The 25,319-nt window shown below is 45.3% G+C and overlaps 1 protein-coding gene across 1 annotated transcript in view; it reads left to right on the top strand.

Moving 5' to 3' along the window:
* Window positions 1-25,319, top strand: part of WTIP (WT1 interacting protein) — a 129,900-nt gene that overhangs the window by 39,941 nt on the left and 64,640 nt on the right. Inside the window, exon 2 of the mRNA XM_032766690.2 lies at window positions 24,406-24,507. Within this exon, the coding sequence (XP_032622581.1) occupies window positions 24,406-24,507 (102 nt within the window). The remainder of the gene's footprint in view (window positions 1-24,405; window positions 24,508-25,319) is intronic.

Raw genomic sequence — 25,319 nt, 5'->3', positions numbered from 1 at the left:
TTCTCAGTTTGTAAACAGTCCCCAGTTAAAGATGCAATTTAAAGGGAAGCTGTCATGTAGAGTAGGCCCAAATTCTATTTTGTGAATATATCTGTATGTATGTATTTTTCAATGTGAGGCTCCCTCCATTGCTCCTGCTGAAGCTGTTTCTCTCTGGATAAATAATTAAAACATGATAGGAGCAGGACGATGAGACCCAGGGTCTCCCAGCTTGGTACCTGTACCACTGGACTGCAGAGTCAGTCTTATTCTCTTGGGCCCAATGACTGTTCCATTGTGGATAAACAGTTGCTCCAATCACTCTTGCATTATCTATCCAGAGTGGAGGGAGCCCCACCACAGAAAATCCCCTGGCTCAGTGATCAGAGCGTTCTCACAAGAGGTAGGATTTGAACAGGGGTCTCCTTTTTCCCCTCTCTAGCAGAGAGGGGCGACTTGAATCAGTCTCCCACATCCCAGATGGATGCTCTTATGACTGGGCTAAACGTTACAAGGTGGGTGGCAGTACCAGCACCTCCTCCAGCCGTTTTGTGTGGACCAAGACAGGTGCCTAACTCAATTCCTCCAGATGTGACGTAGGCACCTAAACCACTTGACTCCAGGAGTGGGGTTCCTATTTGTGGATAGCTAAGCAGAACTAGGTGCCTCTCTGTAGCCCTGGACTTACCCTTCTCTGCAACAGGAGCCTAAGTGGGATGCGTCAGCTGACCCATGTTAGGGAATGCCGTGCTTGAGCAGCCCCCTTGTATTTTAATTCTAAGTTAAGACTTTTCTAATGTGTGCTTGAACCTTGGGCTCTGGCATTGTGACTGCAGTGCACAGACCTGAGTCAAAGTAACCATATTCCCCACATTTTCTCCCCCAAAATGTGGCTTCTCTAGCTCTAGGACCATGGTGCACTGTGGGAAAACTTTCCTGCCTGCTCTGTACGTTACCAGGAAGCAGCTTACTTCGCAAAAGGCTTGGTCTGTTTGCTCTCCATTGCAAACCCAGGAGGCGCTCTGATCGTGTGCTCGCAGATTGAGGATCAGAAGAGAATGGATTAACGCTGACCTGAGCTGCTGCCCTTTGCAAAGGGGAGGTGGCTTCTGTTTTCAATAAAGTGGACTGCAGATTGTTGAGACACACAGAGCTAAGGAAGTTGTCCCATGGAATTGTAGGATATTTCTGGCTGATTCCTGGGACCCGAATCAAGCAGGGCTGAATTGTAGCTTAACCAATACTTGGACCTTCCAGTCCTGCAGCCTGCTGGGACTCTGGGTCCAAGCCTTGGGTTAGCACAATTGCAATGTAAATGCAAAGGGGTTTAGGCTTGAGCCCATACCCATAGGTACTTATCTCTCCCCATTTGTTGTACAGAGAGCTTGGGCACCTAACTCGGCTTGGTGGTTTCTGTGATCTTGTGCCTGTGATTTTCCAGGTGTCTAAAAGTTGGGCATCATGATATTCGGTGATGCAACACCCAAGTCCCTTTGTGGATCCCACCTTTAGTCACAGCTGCATCTCACTTTCCCCAACTCTAAAATGAAGAAATTAATATATGATAAATAATAACCTGGACCCTCATGCTGTGGTGATGAGAACTAAAGCAATGCCTTATATAATAACAGTACCTATCCCACAGGGCTTTTGTGAGGCTTAATCAATTTAAGTCTTTAAAACACTTGAACATCCTCAGAAGGAAAGTGCTGGGTAAGTGCAAAGTCCTGTTGTTATTAGTATTAGCAGTCCACAGTGGTAGCAAACATGACCTCAGAGCATCATTGTCAGAGAATCAATTTTCTATGCACAACACTTAATCCTGTAACCTTATTTTGCAAAACCTTCTCCCCCAAGTCATTACTAGTAAAAAAAAGGTATTTAATAAACCCACAACAAATTGTTGATTGAACTTGTCAGATCGCACAGCTTGAGAATCTCACCAAGGGTTTGGTTTGAGAGAACAAAGGGAGCATTGTCTCAAGATTTAAATTAGAATAAACTGTCTCTAAGGTCAAAAGTGATAGTTTTCATAACAAATAGTCTCAGATGCATTTTCCTCCCACTGCTCCAGGCCAGGGCATTGACTCTGAGGTTATAGAGAAAGCTGGGGTACACCCTGTTTGGGTGGGCAGAATCAGGAGTGCAAATGTATAGAAGGGCCAGCACCACACATTTTAATCATAAGTAGGAACAAAGGACAGTTAAAGATCACCTTTCATCCTAAAGGATCCTGAACTGTGCTTTTCACTTCTCAGGATCCAGCCACTGGAAAACAGTCCCCTCTGGGTTAGAGCCGTGGTTCTCAACTGAGGGTGAGGGGCCCCGGGCAGATTTTGGGCGGTCCACCAAGCAGAGCTGGCATTAGACTCATTGAGGCCCAGGGCAGAAGGCTGAAGCCCTGTCATGCAGGGCTGAAGCCTGGGGCCCTGACCCCCACCACCCGGGCCTAAAGCCAAAGCCTGAGCAATTTAGCTTTGTGGGGCCCCTTGTGGCAGGGGGGCCCAGGCAATTGTCCTGCTTGCTCGCTCTAACCCTGTTCCTGGCGTTTATATGTAGAAAAACAGTTGTGGCACAGGTGGGCCGTGGAGTTTTTAGAGCATGTTGGTTGGTCTCGGAAAGAAAAAGATTGAGAACCCCTGGGTTAGAGGGCAGTAGATAGGGCACTAAGGGTTAGAGGGCAGTAGATAGGGCACTAAGGGGAAGTAGGGGAGAAAGACGACAGAATCTTTGTCAAAAGACACATCCCTATTCTTATGAAAAGTGTCTTGGGATTTTTGATCTCCTGATGGAACTTCAGTATTTAAGGGCTGAGCTGAAGGATGCACCGCCTGCCCCTCCTCCACCCAATTTGTGAGCATTGTGGATCTCAGTTTACCTACTGCAGAAGACAAAGGGCTGAATTGCCTTTGCTAGGATTTGAGCCTGGTGTTGTACGGAACCCAGGTGTTTCAGAGGTGAACCATACCCATGTTGTATCGATATTGCACGTTTTTATGTTATGTGAGTTTGTCCCAGGAAAAGTAGGGGAACAGGCTTCATTGTCTTTGTAAATCCTCCCCGCAAACCCACGGTGGTCAAGTACGCCAGCAATAAAGCCAGCTTGACTCATAGAAATCTAGTAGTAGCTAAAGATTAGGGCTTCCACCAGACACCATCACACTGGGAACTACCATTTCAAGAGAACAGTTAGTTTAGAGTTTCTTACCCAGCCTGAAGAACCATCTCTGTTTCTGGTCAGGAAGAGTCAGAGAAGCCTCTGTGTGCCTGGTACTAGACTGAAACAGCCTCTGTTGAATGGTGGGTGGACAATGATCTGCTCTGTGAACAAACAATTCCTTTCCCAAAATGATGGAATCATCACTATTACAGGCACCAAAGAGGGAGGCGGGAGGAATTGTAGGCATGATTTCAGTGCTCCGATTTTAACTGTTACAGAAACAACACAGCAGTGTTTTCTTTATTCACTCTGCAAAAACTTCCCTTATGTCCATAGGTATAATTATGGTAGTGGCTAGAGTCACTTGGAGACAAATACTCTTGTAATTAACCAAATCACCAGTTCTCCTAAATAGTTTTAAACAGAACAAGTTCTGTTAAAAAGGGGAAAAGTGACATTTGCAAATGTATTCCATAATGGCGTAAATGAAAGTGAGGATTCAGAAGGGACTTTGAAGTGAAGGGAATAATCCTATTTAGTTTGGCCAGTAATGATTTACATGGTTAGGATTGAAATCTTAACTTGTATGATGCTCCTCAATGTTTTGATTGGTGGTTTACTTTTTGGTGTGAATTTAGTGCCTGAGAAAGATATCAGGTAGGTAACCCTGAGGAATGATGTCCTCCCTCTATGACAGAATCGATACAGTGTGGGTAAGCATCCGCCCTGTGCCATCAACACGCTCACTGCACTGTAGTCCATGTGTGGGGAGTGAGAGGATTGAGTTTCCATGTCCGGTCAATCCTTGGCCTCTCTGCTGAGTCTGCTAGCAAGGATTCCGGATGGTGTCCGTTGTGGTGTTGGCCATGTGGACATTTGACTATTAGGAACTGGACTGGGATCCCTAAATGCCTCTCACATAAGTCACTGAATGACCATCGGATGAGAACTTCGCTGCCACCCTGAGCTGGATTTGAACCAATGGTTTAATATACTCATAATATTTTGCACTAATGTTGCACCTTCTGTAAGAGGCTTTCAACATGCTTTATAAGGCTGGATACGTACGAATATTGCCATTTTATAAACAGCACCACTGAGGTGGAAAGGGTTACATCTCCTTATCAGTTCCATGTGTTTGGCTAATTATTTTTAATTAAAAACAGATCGAGAAAATTATTCAGACTGTTTCAATTTTTTCAGTGATTTCCCCTGGTGTTGAAAATTGCATTGACACACAATGTTCAGGGGTGATGTAAAATGGAATGAATGCTCCTTTTAGCTGCTATGAATAGAGGCTCCTCAGATCAATTAAGTGTTGACTCTATAATTGCTGTAGGATTACCCATTTCTGTTATGTTTTTTTTCCAATCCTCTAAATCATAAATTAACAAATATTTCAACACTCCATAGAACCTTTCAAACCGGTGACAGCTGAATAAAATCACATTTATCTGGATGAGACATTTATTGTAACCAGCAAAGCGGCTAATAACCTCCCTAACAAGTCACCCTTTTTTGGTCTGCTCAGTCTTTCCGTAGTTTTGCAATGTTGAGTTTGCTTTTAGCTGCTTCCAATTAAATCAATAATTGTCCCAGAGGTTTTCTCCACTATGGTTAAGTGGTGTTTCTGAAAAAGCCCTGCTACACATTTAGCCACATCTGCTCCTCTCTGCCTGCCGTTGGTATCGGAGGAATTACTCATTAAAGTGAGTAATGCATGGGCAGTGGTGGCCCCTGGGATTATAGAGCTTCTCACCGCTCGTTTACCAGCGTGAGTCTAATCCAGATCCTCAGTCTATTGCCAAGCGTAGAGCTGTCCATATTCCAAAATTCCAGTTGATAATAAGTACCTTTGTCAGTATCAGCACAGAGTTTGAGAGCCAAATGGATATGGAGGATGGAACAATTGCCTGCTTCTAGATGTGATCCCTGCCCGTCACAGTGAAGGTGACCATGCTGTGAGGTAGCTTTTACTCCTGCTGCCCATTTTGTCTCTTTCGTGGGCAGCAGGAGTTCCATCTCTAGGAGGACCAATCCTGCACGAGTGCTCCATTCAATTAAAGGGCTGTTTTTATTTCTACCAAGAAATCCCCTTTCCTCTAAAGTAGAGAGGCTTCGATGTTCACCGTGAAATCCCAAGGAGTTCATCATGGTTTCCCTCTCTGTGCCAAACGGTTAGTTCACGACACATGTTCTTTAATAGGAGCAATTTAGCACTTGTCAGAATGACCACAGGCTTCTTTGTAGAGGTTACAGGCTAAGATTTGTCTGCAGGCACAACAGGTCACCTGGAAAAATGGGCCACAAGCAAGTTGCATTTGCAGGTCTTTCCTCTGTAACCCACTGGTCCATGGGTCTTATGTGTCCCCCTCTGTGCCTGATCCACATAGGAGATAAGTGTCTATCGCTTGAGTTGAAGATTCAGTTGCACTTACACAGATGTCTGTCAACGCAAATGTAACGTGGGTGGCACAACAGACATGGATGCATGTTTATGCACACCTCTTTGTGCCTGGGGATGAAACCTTGCAGTGGTCTCTCCTCAGCAGGCATGCTAATGTCCATGGGCATTAATGGGAGCTACTCAAACAAGCCAAAGGGAGAATAAGCCCTTTGGGCTCTGCTAGTGCAAGTCTGTCTATCTGGGCTTGGGAGGCTCGCTCAGAGCTGCAGTGTAGCTGTACCCTTAGACTTTGATAGTGGCATAGTCCAATTTTTAACCCTTGTAGCTAGTGCCATCAGTTTCACCTGCTGAAAGAGGCTGTAAAACCATCCTGATTTGCTAGCATTTTTCACCTACTTTGCTCTCATTTTTCACGGGATAAATGATGATGCCAGGTGCCAGGGCATGGTGAATCAGGCCCCTCCTCCACAGCCACACACCATGAGCAAAATGATGCATGTCCTTTTCCAAGGGGCTCAGCAATGTTACCTTTGCAACCCTCCCAGCTCCCAGGACAGCTGACTCATGGGGCAAGCAACCAGGAACAAAAACTGAACCCAATTCCCTTCACAGCTGTACTGAGCACCCGGCTGTCCCCTCGTGAGACTTTTATCACAAACACAAAACTGAGAGATAATAAATACAGATTATCCATCTTAGATCTCAGCTCAGCAACAGTGTACACATGGGAATCTGGCCGAGTCGACAGATTTCTCCTCCATGCTACGGAAGCTGGCTATGTGTTTTTTTGTTGCACTGGACCCATAGGAAGGAAATGATACAGCATAAATAGCAATGTATTTTATTGTTTCTCGGGGGAAAAAGTAAAAATTAGAATATCCTGCTAGTGCTATATTTGAATATCACGTGGGTTTTCCTCTTGCTGGATTGGGGCAGGCTTTTCTGGTGGTCTGATCCTGCAAAAAGCAGTAAGCCCTCCATTCCTGCACAAGTCAAATGAGACAGAAAGGCACTCAGTACTTGCAGTATGTGCTGGGCTACTCGCAGGATTGGGCCTTGCAAGGGCGGAGAAGAGTGTTCTGTGTCCAGTAAGAAGCTCAGGGAAAATAGGGCGAGTGTCAAGAGAGTTATTTTAGTATGAAAATCTTTCTTGAGCTGTAGATGGCAAAACCTGTACTGAAAAGCAACTCTCTGAAACTGCTTTATACAGAGTGTCCTACAGAAAGTCATAAAGCTTCCTATGTTCATCCTTACGGTATTTACAGGCCCTCCAGAGTGTGTCTACATGGCAATAAAAGACCTGCGACTGGCCCAGGTTAGCTGACTCGAGCTTGCAGGGCTAAAAATTGCAATGTAAACTTTTAGGCTCTGAACCTCGTGAGGGAAGAGGGTGAATCTGGGCTCCAGCCTGAGGCTGAACACCTACTCTGCAGTTTTTAGCCACACAGCTCAAGTCCCATGAGCTCAAGTCAATTGGGCTCTGACACTTGCTGCAGTGGGTGGTTTATGCAGTGTAGACGTACCCTCAGTGATTCACTTTACTTGCAGCAGCCTAGTGGATTTCATCTTTTGTAAGGAGACATTTCTCAGTAGTGTATCAGCTTCCTTTGAATGAGTATCTGTCGATCTGTCTATCTATCCATCCATCTATGTAGCTATATAATTTAACTGGAAGGATAATATTTTTAATTGGTAAATGTCAGCAAGTGTTAATTTTTACCTTAGGCACAAAATGGCAAAACAAATTTCTATCAGTAATAACAGAAATTTACAGATAGGCAAAATAAGAAAACTGCTGCTTGAGATCAAGAGTTTGATTTAAGGATATTTACCTTGTGTATTTGGATATGTGATATTGACAATATTTTAACAGTTATAAAGTTTTAATGTTTTGAATCTCAGCACATCCTGTCATTAAATGATTGTGACCCTCCCATAATTTAAATGGTGAAAATTTAAGCTGATAAAACTGAAAAGATGCTTAAAACCCATAATTTTGCGGAACTAAACATTTAAATAGATAAAAAGCTTTAAAAAATTGATATAATTCATCAAAATCATAAAAAATAAAAGTTGAATTCTGCCAAGCCTATATATAATCTATGTACATTTACACACATTTTTAACTATCTTATTTATATTCCTGTACATTTAAAACACACACACAATTGGCAAACCGGTAGTTGTAGTGCCTTTATAGTATTGGTGTCAGAATTACATGTCAGCTGTAGAGGTATAAGTCTTGGGTAGCACTACTTATGGAATGACCTCTTTAATTTATAACCAAACATGGTTACGTAAGACATGCTTTTTTCAGCATGTCATGCTCGTTCTGGAAATAGACCGTTATCTAAGAAAATAGAAAAGTGCACCTGGAAACTTTTAGACTAGACTCCCTGTTTAATCATGAACCCATTTTAAATATATCAAGTAAGGCAGCTGTAATATGACCTTTTTCTGCCATATATTAAAATTATGACTCACAGTTGAAATGACAGTTGAATGCAATAAAAAGAGTCTCTCCACCTTTAAGAGCGGGCAACTGTTGTTCTCAGATCTCCAACTTGCCTGGTAGTTTGGGGCTGTACTGGTGGATTGTGAGTACTTTTGGTATCATTTTTACTATCTCTGGTTTCACAGATGCCCTAATATGTGGTATGTAAACTTCTCCAATTTCTCCCTGCTTTTACCCTTGGAAGGTGTAGCTGGCTGTCCTCTGGAGATTTGCACATCATTTTCCAGAACACTGGGCAAAGTAATTCATTTAGCATCTTCAAAGCACTTTATAAACATTACCTGGTTAATGCTCTCACAATCCCTATGAGACAGGTATTGTGCTCCCCATTTTACATATGGGGAAACTGAGGTGCGGGGCGGTTAAATTGTTTGCCCAAGACGATCATGGGAATCGTTGTCTGAAAGGGCATTGGAATTTTGGTGTTTCTAGCTTAGTTCTGTGCTATGATTACTAGATGGGTCTATTACAAGTATATCATTGCAGTAAACACAAAGGGCCACATTTTCAGCAGGCTTCTTAAATATGCCTCTATAATGCAGGTTTTCTCCCTGCAAAACAGATATGCAAATATTAAAAGGGCATGAAACCCTCTCAAAGCCAGGAAATTCAGAATTATTGCTTTTAATTTCATCTCCAGGTCTCACTGCTTTGCTTACTTTTGCAGCCAATACAGTAAGCAGAGTCACATGCTCTTTTAAGGTCTCTGCAAAGCTACCAGCGACAGCAGCATAAACTAGAGACAGAAGGCCAGGTTTTAGCCTTCGTTATGCCAGCGTAAATGTAGACTGACCCCATGGCCCAGAGTAAGCAGTAGCCTTAACTCTGAGCTCAGATGATCTTCTCCGCCTGTTGCTGCAGACAACCAAATGAGCTTGTACATATTAAAGCCCTGGAATGTATTACCTTATTTTTCTTAATTAAAAACAAACATTTCCAAGCAAACTTGATTATACTTTCATGTCCCTACTAGTGCAGTTGTAGTCTGAAACTCTGGACAAATCCCTTCCATTATCTAGCATGACCAGTGAATTCTCATTTCTTTTTGCTACTTTTTTCTTTCTTGGAGAGCACACAGCACACAGCAAAGAACTACTGTCTTCATAAATCTGTGTGAATGCACAGCTGGGCTGACTGCTCCCCTCCCATCCTCAGACATCTATATTGCACACCTGCTTCATAGTCAGAAATGTGCAGAGGAGTCAGTCGTGCATATGCTACTGTTATGTCCTCTGCTATTACGGGCTGGAGTGAGAGTGGCCTTTTACTCTGTCTCCCTAGCCTGCTGGCTGGCTTCCTTGCTTCCCTCAGTTTGGTTTGAGGCAGTCTCAGAAATACAAAGTTTGGGCCCCAGGTGATGAGTGGGATGGGTGAACCTTTAGGTTTTTAATGGGGGCATGTTTCCCTCTTATGTCCCCACCATGGTTTGCTCATTCCATTGGACATCACCCCCATATTCAGTGTAAGTGGATCTCCCATTCCCCCTCTGTGGTGAGCACTGCAACACCAGGGACCTGTTGGAATAGTGGAGAGATGTGAGGTTTTCTCTCTGGAGCGTCACTCCCCCACCTGTTATCTAGCATGGGTCATTATTGCTGTTATGAGTGTTCTGTCTAAGGCTCCTCTCTTCCCCCTCATGTTAGTGAATTGTCAGTGGAGCTGCCCCAGCTCTTGCTGACTAACCTGTGAGGGACTGGGACCCAGCTCCAAACTCTTGATTCCTCTGCAAGGCCACTCAGAGTGCTGCAGCTGAGGGACTGGGCCCCCAGAACAACTGTCTTCCAGTGCTTAGAGAAGGAAGGTCCTTGGCCACTGATATTAAGTCTCAAGTGAACATGAGTCACCCCAGCGTTGCCTGACACCATGCCAAAAAGTAGAAAAATGAATAACTGTTTGTAAACCAATGGGTCGATGTCACAGTGCTGATCAGAACAATAGGGCTGTAAAATGCATCCTGTGGAAGTGAACCAGTATCAGCATCATGAGCATCAAAAGGCAAAATAAAGGACAGTGGTGTGGATGCACCCAAGATATATTCTTTCCCAACAGGTAATGCAGAGTCAACTCAGTGCAGATAGTAATTTCATGGGTAACAGCAGTAATTTCAGGGGTCACAGCAGTAATTTCAGGTACTATATGAAGTAATGAGCATTTACTGCACTAGCTTCAGGCTTTCATAGAATCATAGAAGATGAGGGTTGGAAGAAGCATCAGGAGGTCATCTAGTCCAGCCTCCTGCTCAAAGCAGGACCAATCCCAAGTTTGTCAAGCCTGACCATAAACACCTGTAAGGATGGAGATTCCACCATCTCCCTAGGTAACTCATTCCAGTGCTTCACCACCCTCCTAATGAACTAGTTTTTCCTAATATCCAATTTAGACCTCCCCCACTGCAACTTGAAACCATTGCTTCTTGTTCTGTCATCTGCCATCACTGAGAACAGCCAAGCTCCATCCTCTTTGGAACCCCCCTTCAGGTAGCTGAAGGCTGCTGTCAAATCCCCCCTCACTCTTCTCTAGTGCAGACTAAATAAGCCCATTTCCCTCAGCCTTTCCTCATAAGTCATGTGCCTCAGCCCCCTAATCATTTTCATTGCCCTCTGCTGGACTCTCTCCGATTTGCCCACATCCTTTCTTTAGTGGGGGTCCCAAAACTGGACGCAGTACTCCAGAAGTGGCCTCACCAGTGCCCAATAGAAGGGGATAATCACTTCCCTCGATCTGCTGGCAATGCTCCTACTAATGCAGCCCAATATGGTGTTAGCTTTCTTGGCAACAAGGGCACACTGCTGACTCATATCCAGCTTCTTGTCCACTGTAATTCCCACATCGTTTTCTGCAGAACTGCCACTTAGCCAGTCAGTCCCCAGCCTGTAGCAGTCCATGGGATTCTTCCATCCTAAGTGCAGGACTCTGCACCTGTCCTTGTTGAACCTCATCAGATTTCTTTTGGCCCGATCCTCCAATTTGTCTAGGTCATTCTGGACCCTATCCCTACCCTCCAGTGTATTCTACCTCTCCTCCCAGCTTAGTGTCATCATCTTAGTGTCTTTCACTTTCCAGTTCCAGTTTCCAACTTTCCAGTTTCCAACAGCTGCTAATCAGAACATATACGGTCTCCTATGACATACTCCACTCAGCTGCACTTGTATTCCACTTGATTTGTAGCTAGCATAGCTCAATCCATCCTTCTTTGGGCTTATAACTGCTAAAATGTAGAGCCAGGGAAATGCAGTGTTAGACGTTCTACAGCAGTGCAGTTTCAGATCCCCCACCATCATCTTTACTGTATCTAGATATGAAGCCACTTGGCCTGAAAAAGTTCCAACTAGTATAAAATGTAGCAGCTCAGCTACTTAGCGAAGCAGATGCCATGAACAAATGCTCTGCACTAGCTCCCCAATGAATATAAAAGAGAGTCCAGGTTCTGTGGCCTGATATCCAAAGTCCTTCACGGGATTGGCCTAGCATCTCCTTCCACGGCCATGATCTCCCATGACAGCTATCTCCTAGTGGAACAATGAAATTATTAGCCAATAGACAGAGGCTCGTGAGTGAGGGAATCAGAACTGTGACGGGAGCTGGAGTTGGACTATAGAATTAATTTCTGCAAGAGATAAAACTGAGCAAAACTCATCTCTTTAACTCAATGTCCATCCCCCCCATAAAGTAATCAAGCTATTTCTCTTATAAGAGGCACAGATGCTATGAGGATGGAGTGCATGTACCCAGAATCACCCGCAACACTGTTTTTACCCCATTAGGCATTGAGATCTCAACTCAGAATTCCAATGGGTGGCAGAGACTGCAGGAACTGTGGGATAGCTACCCACAGTGCAACGCTCCGGAAGTCAATGCTAGCCTCGGTACTGTGGATGCAGTCCGCTGACTTAATGTACTTAGAGCATTGTTTGTGGGGACACACGCAATTTACTGTATAAAAACGATTTCTGAAAAATGACATCTATAAATTTGAACTAATTTCGTAGTATAGACATTCCCTTAGTAGACTGATAAAATAGGCAGACATCTGGAGGCTGTAGCCAGTTAATGGAAATATCTTTATACTGTTTCCATGAGAAAGAGAACAAAGTTGGTAGCAATGGTAATGAAGTTTTAATAATGAAAAAAGCTTCATTTCCTGGCATGTGACCTAATTCTAATTTTGACTTTCTTTAAACAGTAATTTTACTAGGTATCAATGTAGCCTGGACAACATTTCTTCTCTCAGTGTAGCCAGTTCCCGCACTCTGGGCTGTGTGAGCTGTTGTTCTATTAGCATGCACTGCCATGGTGAATCATTACTTTCTAAAGTATCATACAGAGCTAATTTCTGTTGTTTAAATAGAGCCAGACCACTGTTAGGCTTGGAAGCCTCAAGATTCCTGGCATGAACAGCCTGTGATTTAAAACAGGGATTTAAAATGTTTACCTGCAAACGGTCTCCATTCTTTCCTGTATCACTGCGGGGAACTTCTGCATTCTCAGGCATATTCACATTTGTGTTATCTACTGACCTTCCCCCCTATAGGCGAAAGCAGTATGATGTAGTCTTAGTCAGCAGGTTCCTGCATCATGCTTCTCTTATATATGCTGAAGGAGCACGCTCTGATTTTTGTGCAGTCGTGTGGTTACTATGTATGCAGTTGGGTATCCTCCTGCTGGATGTGTTGGGAATTGGACTTTTATTTATTTATGTTGTATATTCAGGAATGGGAAAACTTAGTAGACCCCTAGTAACTGGAAGATTAAAAGCTACTGGCAAGAGGTAGTTTTGACAGATGAAGGTGGTCAGAATGAGAGTTCCAGAAGCTTGGCTCTCCTCACCCACCATTACCAGCCACTGGACCCTGAGTAGGGAGGGGATTTATATTTCCTCTCAGCCTCTAAGTGACATGTGATTTGTACATTTGAAGATCCCTTCTATGCTATTTTTTTAAAAGGGTCCATGCAGAATCTCCTGGCTGCTGCAATCCAGGTTAGACTCTGGCTGTGATACACAAGCATTTAATGCAACTCCCTACCTCATATGTCCTTCCTCTTCGCTGATTGGGCCCCTGAGCACATATTCCCTTGTCTGGCTTTTTACCCTCAGACTTGTTCGTTTAGCTTTCTCTGAATTGAATTAAGACATGTATTTGACCCATGCAGCTTCTCTCTCCTTGTCCTTGTGGGTTTGAGCCTCCTGTCTTTCTACAAGCCCCTGACTCACCTCTGAGCTGATGTGCAGAGAGACAATTCTCAGCTAGTGTGAGAAAAAAATGGATACTGCAATAACCCAATGTTATACGTGCCCAATCCTTTTGCTCTCCCATTGCTTTGTGAATGGGACCATGTAGCCAAAGATTGATCTGTGCCATATGTTATTTGTTAATGCTAACTTTACCCTAATGTATGATGACAGGGTATGGGCATGTCTCACTGTACACTGCATGTAGCATTTATCCCAGTGAGAGATGATGTGGGGGAAAAGAAAGCTGCGGTTCATCTCTGATTCATGGCACACTGTCAAATGAAAGAAAAGAGAAAGAGGGCCAGATTCTCCCTTCCAGCTCACACATGCTGCTCCCACTGAAGTCAGCAGGACAAATTCTGCTGCTTTTCTGAGACTCATGTTACTCTGCTGTGTGACATAGGGCTGTGTAGTTTGAGTGAGGGCAGAATTGGACCCAAGGAGAATTCTGTGCATGTAACTGGGGATGGAGTTGGACCTAAAGTGTATTTATTCATCTGCTAACCCTTTAACTGGATCACAGAAAACATGATACCAAATTCTGGCCCATTGGTTTCTCTATCATTAAAGGACCTGGAAGTACATAGAGCTCCAGCCAGCAATTTGATGGTCCAGAGAGTAGTTCAGACACCTGTCAAGAATAGATGGGCCCAGAACATGCTGTTCACCAAGTCCACGGGTGTTTTTATTCCAGGCTCCAGTCTGGAACAATCTCTGGTCAAAGTACATGCTGGGGATTTATCCAGTTCATGCTGAGTCTGTCAGGCTGTGGTTGATACCTTTGCTCATTACATTGCACTGTCTTCTTACCATTTCAGTTCGGAGCAAAGTCACTGAATATATCTGAAAACATGGTGCAGGTTGATAAAATTCTTAAATCAGCAACTATCTCTGTGTGCATTAGACAGAAAACGTGTCCCTGTTCTGATCTTCAAAAAAAAAAAAGCAGCCATTGAGCATATTCTGCAGCTTTGGAAAGACTTGCCCCAGTCACATTCAGATCATACTTTCTCAAAGCTGCCTTCAAGAAAGTAATGTGCAATTCATCATCAGGAGGAACTGGATTCGTTTCATACTGTCTGGGAAGCAGTGGGGAGTTTGCTTAGCTAATTTCAATCAGAAGTCTCCAGCATTAATTGTATGTGCTCTTTTGCCGAGGTGCATTCTGCACATGTTCTTGATTATTCTCTACTTCGATTTTATCCTTATCTTCAAGCAGTGTTTTAAAGTGTATGTAGTATCAGCTCAAGGATGTACCCGGCAGAGAGCAGCTATCCCATGCTCATGCCCACAGAACCTTTATACTAATGCCAGTAATGCCTTTACACACAGCATCCTGTGATGTCTTTCCAGCTAAAGAGAGATACCAAGCATCTAACAGACTCTGATCTCCTCCTGCAGTGTGTCTGTATTATCTGCATGTGAAAATGCAGTCGATTCTATGTTAATAGGCTGTGGGGTCACACTGACTGCCTTCTTACCCTGCTGAAAGCAGAGCTGCTCCTCCAGAGGAGACTAATGGCCCCAATCCTCAGATGTGCTGGGACTGCTTTGCACCACTCTGGCTGTGCGAAGCAACCCTACACCCTGATCTGGATAGTGGAGGATTCTCTCTGAATGAAGGGGTATTTGGATGGGGTAGAGTCATGGCGGCAGCGCCTATCTCACCCCTGCTTTCTGCCCCCAGGACATCCCTGTGATCTCCAAATGAGGCTGTTGGCAGCTGGCATAAATTAGCACAACCCATAAAGTGCTCTGATTTACAATGAGCCTGGCACCAGGACAGAGCACAAAGGACAACTTTCCCCAATCAGTTCCACTCTATCCTGAGCAGCTCTGAACATTCTCGACTGTAGGTCAGGAATAACGACACTGATGGGAAAGGAGATACAGGAGAAGCACGTGAGTTGTACAAAGGTTGGAAACGGTAGATTCAAACAGTGACACACAACAAAATTCCAGAATGTGATGTGCTTGCTCCATAATAGCACATTCTTCCTAGGAAATTCAACAGGCATTAGAAATAAATCTGAACCAAAATGCAGTGTTGCTATTAAGTATGGCCTCCTACCAAACTAATAACACACAGCCTGGGTTCTGATTGGTGGAAAACTGATCATAAATAACCTGCACATTAGTGATTTTTCCAGGGCATTATGAGCTCACACCACAGCTGCATATATATTTTTCAAAATATATAAATGGAATTATACATGAAATCTTTTTAGAATGCCAGTCATCTCTGTGGTCATTCATTCCTGCAATTAATGACCAATTTTTCAGAGAATATGAACTAACAAACTGACAGCGGCTCATAATGAATCATATGGTGGGGAGGGCTGTGTAAATAAACTAATCACAGTCAAAAAATTTACTTGCTTCCGATGGTTAGAGTAATCAGACATCCCGTTTTTAAAGGGACAGTCCCGTATTTAAGCCCTCCTGCAGGTGTCCTGACTTTTTCTTAAAAATGGGCAAATTGTCCCATATTTTCTATCTCCCCCATCACTACTGGTGGGCCATGTTGCTGACCAGATCCTTGCTCGTCCGCTGCCTGCCCACCAGCAGTGACTGGCGGGTGAGTGGGAGGGGGTTTCCAGAGGCTGGTAATGGGGTTGGGTGTGCAAGGCTGGTGGCGGAGCGAAAATGCAGCACATGGGGCTAGCCGCTCCCCCTGCTGGTCCATCGGCGAGTCCCCACTGCATGCAGACTCTCGGCCAGTAGGACCCTGCTCCATCCCGTTTCCGGCCATCTCTGGCTGTGAGCTGCAGCGGCTGGTGACCACAGGAAGGCGCCAGGCAGCAGCCAGTTCTGTGTTGCTTCTGTTGCCCACCCATCAACTCTTTATGTGCTCCTTCTCTTGCTGTTCTCTCCCTGCTTTGCCCTTTTTTCCCTCCAGCTCCTCCATATGCCCCCCCACCCCCAGTGGGACTTGTCCCACTCGCAGCCCTGTGCAGAGAACCAGCCCATGCTCAGAGCACTGAGCACACCAGCACCCTGGCCGGCAGGCTCCTTCCCTCCCCCACTGACTCTGGCTGGGCTGGTGCTATGGGAAAGCCCAAGACCCTCTGGCTTGGGGCACTGGCCAAGAGATGCTGAGACCTGCATGTGCCAAAGCCCTGCACAGCACTGGCACAGGGAAGACTCTCTGCCCCTCAGCTAAGCTCTGGAGTGGCAGGGAGAGGGGGCGAGAGGGGGGTGAAATTTCCAGCCTCTTCATGTCCCAAACCTGCAGGCTCAACAGCAGCTCCGGGGCAGGGGCTTAGCATCCTCTTCACACCCCAGCTCTGGGTCCTGCCTCTAGGGAGCGTGGGACTGCTCCATCCCCTAGGCACCCTCCCCTGCTGAGCCACCTGTCTGCCCAGGTTCGCTGAAGCCCCTGCAGTCAGGTTCCCTGGGCCCTGGTGCACAATGCAGCCTGAGGGCTTAACCCATTCCTGCCTGCGCTGTAGCTGGGGGGGCCAGAAGGCAGCTGGGTTATGTCAGTGGCAGTGGGTTATGTCACATTCCAGGTAGTCCCCTCCCCTCGCCTCCCCCACCATCCCCTGTGACTGGAAGCAGCTCCCATCCCTTCCCTCCCACAGTGTTAAAAAGTTTGGCCACATTCTGGTGTGAGCCCTGGCAGAAATTTTTTTTGGTGGTGGTGGGGAACATGTGACCTTGTGTTCCTCCTCTCCCCCCCCCCCCCCCCGCCACCGAAGCATATTGCCTCGGGAAGACCCGGTACCAGGAGAGGCAGGTCTGTCCCAGAGGCCCAGCCAGGAATGGAGGGCAGAGAGCGCTGAGCAGGGAGGGTTCGATCGATCAGTCGGTCACCCCAGCTATGTGAGAGAGGTGTATGGGAGTGTGTGTGTATGTATGTGTGTCACTCCTCCCTCTGTGTGAAGCCTAAAGCCTTAAAGATAAGAAGATAAATAAAAAGAATCCAACTATGCAGTGTTTCTTTTTAACGAAGGCTCAGTCAACTTGATGTTAGTTCGAACATTTGTATTGCATAGTTCTGATTGATTGTCGTTGAACTTGCTTGAATATGAGTAATTTTACCAGGTGTCCTGTATTCCGCATAGGGAAATATGGTCACCCTAATGATGGTCCAGTGGGTTAACAGATTAAAAAAAATTAGGTGATAGCTTTTATATGACCTCCTGAGGTCCCTTCCAACCCTGATGTACTATGCTCTGCCACAATGGTTCCTGACTGTAGTAGGTCTGGCATTTAATGGAATTTGTGAATGAGATCTCCAAAGATAGACATTTCAGGAAAATGTAGACTATGGATTTCTGCCATCCTTGAAGTAAAAATCAGCAGGAAAAGGGTGAAGGTGTGTCTGTATACATAATATTCCACTTCCTAGTTGAGATGCCAGTGGCAGTCAGTCACAAGTGCATTAATGTTATGAAAGGGTGGACAGAATGGGTGAAGATGGCTGGTAGTGGTGACAGGAACTCTGAAAGGGTTGTTCTTATCTGGGTCTCTTACTAAAAATAAAATGAAATGTTGGACCAGGGCCTTAAGCTAAAACAACAAACTGTCCATTTCAAAAATGAATGTGTGGCTAGTGTATTGTATATGCAACCCTTCCTGCCCCAGGGTGCCTCTAGGGTGTTGTAAGGACATAAGAGACCGGGTTGATTCTAGAGTTCCCAGTAAGATATAGGGAAGATAGTGGGGTTCACTGGTTACTCTCCACTGCTCTGACAGTAGCTTTGTCATGTGTTGCAAGATTAGTTGAGTGAAGTAGTTGCACTTTTGGATCAGAATGTTACAGAGGGATCAATAACTTTCACCAGCAAATGAATCATTAACTTACAGTAAATAATAGTCCTCTTACTTTTTTTTTTTTTTTAACCAAAGGTTACAAAAGGTAACAGTTGAGGCAGGTGGGACTCCTGCAGGTAGTCAACCTATTCCAGTAAAGTTCTAATTTATTTTATTAACTCTGATTTCATACTTAGCCCCAAGATCAACATTTTCTTACTATTTTGTTTATAGTGCAGTTGGATAGCTCTCTCTGGGCTTGGCTACACTGGAGAGTTGCAGCGCTGGTAGTGGCTTTACAGCGCTGCAACTCACTCACCAGCCACACTTGCAAGGCACATACAGTGCTGTATCTCCCTGGCTACAGCGCTGGTTGTACTCCACCTCGGCCTGGGGAATTAACGACTATAGCACTGCTCATGCAGCGCTGCTCCGCCAGTGTGGCCACCAAAAGCGCTGTTATTAGCCTCCAGAGGTATTCGGAGGTATCCCAGAATGCCTGTTCAGCCACTCTGCTCATCAGTTCGAACTCTACTGCCCTGGCCTCAGGTGACCCACCCTTTAAATGCCCCGGGAATTTTAAAAATCCCCTTCCCGTTTGCTCACCCAGGTGTGGAGTGCAATCAGTGAATCTTTCCAGGTGACCATGGCCCCACGTGGCCAACGAGCCCCGGCATGAAGCAATGGCAAGTTGCTGGATCTCATCAGTGTTTAGGGAGAGGAAGCTGTGCAGTCCCAGCTGCGCTCCAGCCGTAGGAATTACGATACCTATGGGCAGATATCAAGGGCCATGCTGGAAAGGGGCCATGACCGGGACGCACTGCAGTGCAGGGTTAAAGTGAAGGAGCTGCGGAGTGCCTATCACAAAGCCCACGAGGGAAAGCACCTCTCCAACGCTGCCCCCACGACCTGCCGTTTTTACAAAGAGCTGGACACGATACTTGTGGGTGAACCCACACCACTCTGAAGACCACGATGGACACTTCAGAGCAGGAGGAGGAGGAAGAAAGCGAGAGTGAGGGTACTGGGGTCGGGGGAGACACCCCGGAGTCCCTGGAGGCATGCAGCCAGGAGCTCTTCTCAAGCCAGGAGGAAGGTAGCCAGTCGCAGCAGCCGGTACTTGGTGGAGGACAAACAAAGGAGCGGGTTCCCGGTAAGCAGCTTTTATTTTCACGATGGAAATTTTTCGGGAGAGGAGGGAGGGTTATGGCTACATGCATGCATGCCTAGATGCAGAATAGCGCATTGATGTGGTCTATCACGTCGCGGTAATCTGCCTCGGTAATCTCTTCAAAAGTTTCAGTCAGAGCATGGGCAATGCGCTTGCACAAGTTTATTCAGAGGGCCACTGTGGTCCTTGTCGCAGTCAGGCTAACGCGTCCGCGCCACTGTGCCATGAGGGGTGGGGGCGACCATTGCTGCACACAGAAAAGCTGCATAGAGGCCAGGGTGGAATCCGCATTGCTGTAGAAGACCCTCCCGCGCTTCCCAAGTGACCTACAGCAGCGAAATATCTTCAAGGATCAACTCCTGTGGAAAATGTTGCGATAGTGTTCAGTGTAGGTGCCCCTGGCAGCTGTTTGCTTTCCCCAACGCACAGAAACCCCGAGAACAGTAGAGCCCTGAAGCAATCCGTCCCCCTTACTCACCATTTCGGGGCTCCCGTGGGTTATGTGCACTCTTTTTGGGATGGGAAAATTATGCTATTGTGAAGACTGTTACACTCCTTAACTGTGTGGGAATAACTGTCTGGTATAAACAATGCTGCCTCAGTTAAGTGTTGCATTTTTTACCTTTACAGAAGCAACCTTGAGATCTCGGCTGCCCGTGTTATCAACATCAAAGACTACAAAACCTCCGGAAGAAGCCGCAGAAAAGCAAAGAAGACTTGCTGCAAGCAGTTATGCAGCATTCTGTCACAGAGAATCAAAAAGTGCAGGACTGGAGGGAAAGAGAAATCAGGATCCGCCAGAAAAACGCAGCGGACAGGAAGAAAAGCACAAAACAGCTGATAAGTATCCTGGCATGCCAAGCGGACTCTATCCAGGCGCTCGCAGCCATGCAGGCATAGCACTACCGCGCCCGCCCCGCCCCCCCCAAGTCCCAAAGCTCTTTCCCTTGTGCCCCAATGTCAGCTCCAAACCCCCTTCCCCATCATCCAGGTTCTTACCACCACCATCTGTACATTCACCAACCAGCCCTGAGAACTACGACCCTTACCCTCTGCACTCAACCCCCATCACCATGCAGTATAGGCATCCTGAAGTGCAGCATTCATTGCATAGCACTCCAGATAGGACTTATTCAAACCTGTGACTGTACAGTTCCCCACCACACCCTCCTGCCCTTTTAGGTTCCCAAAATGTTGTGTGTATGTCAATAAAGTAATTTTCTTTTCAATAAATGAATTCTTGGCTTTGAAAACAGCCTTTATTATTGCAGAAAGTCAAAGATACCTTAGCCCAGGAAAGAAACAGGCACTGCAAATCAGCTTAGGAAACACAGATTCCTACTAACATTGTAACCACTGCACTTCACTCCCGTGCAAGGCACCAAACATTACTGTTGGTTTTCAGCCTCAAATTCCTCCCTCAGGGCATCCCTAATCCTTGAAGCCCTGTGCTGGGCCTCTCTAGTAGCCCTGCTCTCTGGCTGTGCAAATTCAGCCTCCAGGCGTTGAACCTTAGAGGTCCATGCCTGACTGAATCTTTCACCCTTCCCTTCACAAATATTATAGAGGGTACAGCACGTGGATATAACCGTGGGGATGCTGCTTTCCCCCAAGTCTAGCTTCCCGTACAGAGATCACCAGCGCCCCCTTAAACAGCCAAAAGCACATTCCACAGGCATTTGCCACCGACTCAGCCTGTAGTTGAACCGGTACTTGCTCCTGTCAAGGTTCCCTGTAGATGGTTTCATGAGCCACAGCATTAATGGGTAAGCTGGGTCTCCAAGGATCACAATGGGCATTTTGAAGTCCCCTACTGTGATCTTCCGGTCTGGGAAAAAAGTCCCTGCCTGCAGCTTCCTGAACAGGCCAGTGTTCCAAAAGATGCTTGCATCATGCACCTTTCCGGGCCAGCCTGTGTTAATGTCAATAAAACGCCCACGGTGATCCACAGGCGCCTGGAGAACCATAGAGAAATACCCCTTCCGATTAACGTACTCAGATGCTAGGTGGCGTGGTGCCAGAATAGGAATATGCGTCCCATCTATCGCCCCTCCGTAGTTCAGGAAACCCATTTGTGCAAAGCAATCCACAATGTCCTGCACGTTCCCCAGAGTTACGGTTCTTCTTAGCAGGATGCGATTAATGGCCCTGCAAACTTGCATCAACACAATTCCAACGGTTGATTTTCCCACTCCAAACTGGTTCCTGACCGATCAGTAGCTGTCTGGAGTTCCCAGCTTCCAGATTGCAATAGCCACCCACTTCTCCACTGACAGAGCAGCTCTCAATCTCGTGTCCTTGTGCCGCAGGGTGGGGGCGAGCTCCTCACACAGGCTCATGAAAGTGGCTTTTCTCATCCGAAAGTTTTACAGCCACTGCTCGTCATCCCAGACTTCCATGATGATGTGATCTCACCACTCAGTGCTTGTTTCTCGAGCTCAAAAGCAGCATTCCACGGTGCTGAGCATTTCCGTGAATGCCACAAGCAATTTCGTGTTGTACACGTCACGCAACTCGCTATCATCGTCGGACTCCTCATCGCTTTGGATCTTAAGGAATAGCTCAACTGCCAAACGTGATGTGCTGGCGAGACTCGTCAGCATATTCCTCAGCAGTTGGGGCTCCATTTCCCACAGAAATCACGCTGCACAGAAACCGTTGAGAGAGTCAAGATGGTGCCAAACGTGGATGGAAAAACAGGGATTGCTGGGATGTGAAGCGATGTATCATGGGGCGTTGGGACAGGAAGCAAAATGACCCGCCCCCTCCGCCCCTTTCCCACAATCCACGGCGCCAGAATGGGAAGAGGTGCTCTGTGGGATAACTGCCCATAATGCACCAATCCCAACACCGCTGCAAATGTGGCCACGCTGCAGCGCTGGTAGCTGTCATTGTGGTCACACTGCAGCGCTTTCCCTACGCAGCTGTACGAAGACAGCTTTAACTCCCAGGGCTGCACACCTGCAAGTGTAGCCAAACCGCCTGGAAGAGTTTTGGTATCACAGGTTTAATTCAGGGCATTGATACTTGATGGTATTAAAAGGATATTGTCAGGTACTTTAGTACCAAAACCAAAAACTCTTTGGAGGTATATGGGGAGGCCAGAAAAACTGGTGTGTGCAATGCAGCCTCCATCTCCTTTCTTACTGGAATCCCAAACCAGATACCAGCAATCTTACAGCAGATGCTGTGTTGCCTGCTTTCTCCATTTTCCTAGTTACTTATTAAAAAAAACTACATTTCTCTCTACTGTGTGGTTGCTCAGAATAGTCAGTGTGCTAAGTCTTTCTAAAACCAAATAAAAACTAACCTGAACCATTGAACTCTTTCCTATTTTACCTTGGTTTTCCCTGCCCTCTGTTAAGTTGAGTTTCTTCAAGCTGAGATATGAGATTTTCTCCTCCCGGTGGTTTGAATTGATATAATCTTTGCAAAGCTTTCTCGATACAAGGAGAGAAAAATCTGGATGATTAGAGCACTGATTCTACAAACAGTTGTGCAGGTCCTTTACTTTAAGTGTATGAGGAGTTGCATTGAAGCCAATAAGATTTAAAGTTACCCATAGGTGTAAATGCTTGCAGGATCAGGGCCTTAACCAGCATACAAGTAGCTTAATAACAAAATACTCTTTTGCTTTAGTTATCTTCTCTGTTTCTAAAGCAATTTCAAAATGACATTGACAGTATTAATTTACACTACACAATTAAAGAGGTAATGGGTAAGGAAATATCTTTTATTGGGCCAGCTTCTGCTGGTGAGAGAGACAAGCTTTTGAGCTACACAGAGCTCTTCCTCAACTCTGAAAGCTTGTCTCTCTCACCAACAGAAGTTGGTCCAATAAAAGATATTACCTCACCCACTTTGTGTCTCTAATATCTTGGGACCAACATGGATACAGCTACACTGCGTGCTGCACAGTTAAATCAGGCCAGCCATGGACCAATGGACATATCAGGAAAACAAAAACTGTATGAAATGAGGTAATTTTGTACCAGTGTTTTATATATTCCTTATTAAAGATGCAGAGACAAATTAATCTCTGGTGTAAATGGCCACAAATCTATTAAAATCAAGCATGCCAGAGATTAATTCAATCTAGTTTCCAGAGTTTTAGGGGACACATTTGACCTACCTTAAAATGGTTACGATCTCATCAGGAAAAGTATCAGAACAATGGAAATTTGCCAGTTCTATGTAATCAGCCACCTATCACTCCATTAGCGTGAGAAAACTAACCACACTCTTTGCAGAATCTACCCAAATCACAAATCTTTCTCTGAGGTCTGCAGCAGCAATGACTGACTGGCATTGCCACAGCTATGCTGAGATCTTTAGGGTAAAATCCTGACACCACTGAAGTCAATGGCAGAACTCCTAGCCAGGTTTGCACCCTTAGGTCTGTCTTCAGTGGAGCTGGAGGTGTAATTCCAGCTTTGGTAGACATATGGGTGCTAGTTCTGAACAAGCTAGCTTGCTAAAAATAGAAGTGTAGCTGCTGCAATAGTCACTAAGTAGCCTGAGTAGAGTCCCATCTGAAACCCCAGATTACAGGGGGTAGATGCCTTGCCTTTTGTTTTGTGAAATGCCCAGCATGCAGGGGCTAAGTATTACTAAGGACAGAAAGTTAAAAAACATTACATGTGACTGACAATGTCATTTTCACTGAGCTCCTTATGGACTTCAGCTCACTATTGATATGGTGATTACTTTATTGGAGAGAAAAAAAAAAACACTTTTTCTTCTAGGATACTGACCAAATTGTTTGTTTTATTGGTAATGCTGAATGCAACATGCTGCGTTAAGATCACTTACCTTGTATAGAAGACCTCCGCTGTTTTTCTTTGAAAGTCTGAATTCTTTCCAGCGGGCATTCAGATTTCCTGTCCCTTCTCATTTTCACCTGTCTCCGGGGGATTTCTGTGGTGTGTGGCCAGCCTAGCTCTTCATACTTTGTTTCACCAGCTATGCTAGGATTTTCTGCCTTTTTTATTTTTGATTGGTTTTCATGTAGTCATTTCACTCAAGATGCCTGCCACCAATTTTGGTGTCGAGATTCTATTCAGGATCGTTTATTCATTGTTTTAGGGCTTGATGAGGTACAATAAGTGTTTACAAATCAATAGCCAGCAGCTGCTTTTTAGTATTGCTGAGGATTCTGATAAGTCTTTCTTCTTCTTCCTAGGTATTTGTATAAAGTGTGGAAAGGGTGTATATGGAGCGAGCCAGGCTTGCCAAGCAATGGGTAACCTCTACCATACCAACTGCTTCACGTGCTGCTCCTGTGGTAAGTCAGATCTACAGTGTCTAGTGGCTTCCTTCCACTGTATGGATTCTCTTAACATCTAACATACAGCCTAAGGCCCAATCTTTCATTCCTTACTGAGGCAAAATTCCTATTCACGTCACAAGCTTCAAGGCTGGTGATTAATGACACTGAGCATGCTCCATCTCCAAGCATCCAACTGCACTTTCTTAAGCAAGAGGACGTAAATCTAATACTTCATTGACATTAAGTGTTACGTTTTCAAAGGGGCTTCAGCCTGGCCTCTATGGTACTTGGTGTACACAAATCACTTTTGGTGGAGCTTTATATGTATTATAATTTTTGCACACAAACAATAGAATTGATACAGGCAAAATTAATTTCATGCACTGCAAATGTTTGTGCATTCAAGCATGTACATGCACACATGATAATGCACAAAAATTGCACATGCAAGTTTGAATGTGCAGAATGGAAGACCACATGTTGAAAATTCAGCTCTAAAACTGCTGCAGCATTTGGTGGTGGTTATTTTTTAATTCTTTCCTCCAGAACTTTCCACGCCCCTTCCAATAGCTTGTAAGATTTCTCTTTGAATCTGCAGGCATGTCAAAGGTCTCTACCAATGTTCCCTCTAATTTTTGACAGGCCGCATGTGGAAAAAATTTCTTCTGTGTAAATTTTTGGCAGGTGTGTGCAAAAAATTTCCTATGTGAAAATTATTGTACTTCTGTGCAAATTTTTGTGCGTGTGGTGTTTCGCCATGTGCATGGGGTTTAGGATCTGTCCCGCACACAGCTTAGAGGGAACAGTGGTCTCTACACACGGTATGT

The sequence above is a fragment of the Chelonoidis abingdonii genome, chromosome 19, assembly GCF_003597395.2.
Source record: "Chelonoidis abingdonii isolate Lonesome George chromosome 19, CheloAbing_2.0, whole genome shotgun sequence".
NCBI classification, from domain to species: domain Eukaryota; kingdom Metazoa; phylum Chordata; order Testudines; family Testudinidae; genus Chelonoidis; species Chelonoidis abingdonii.
The sequence above is the reverse complement of the archived record's forward strand: the minus strand, read 5'-3'. Positions and strand labels throughout refer to the sequence as shown.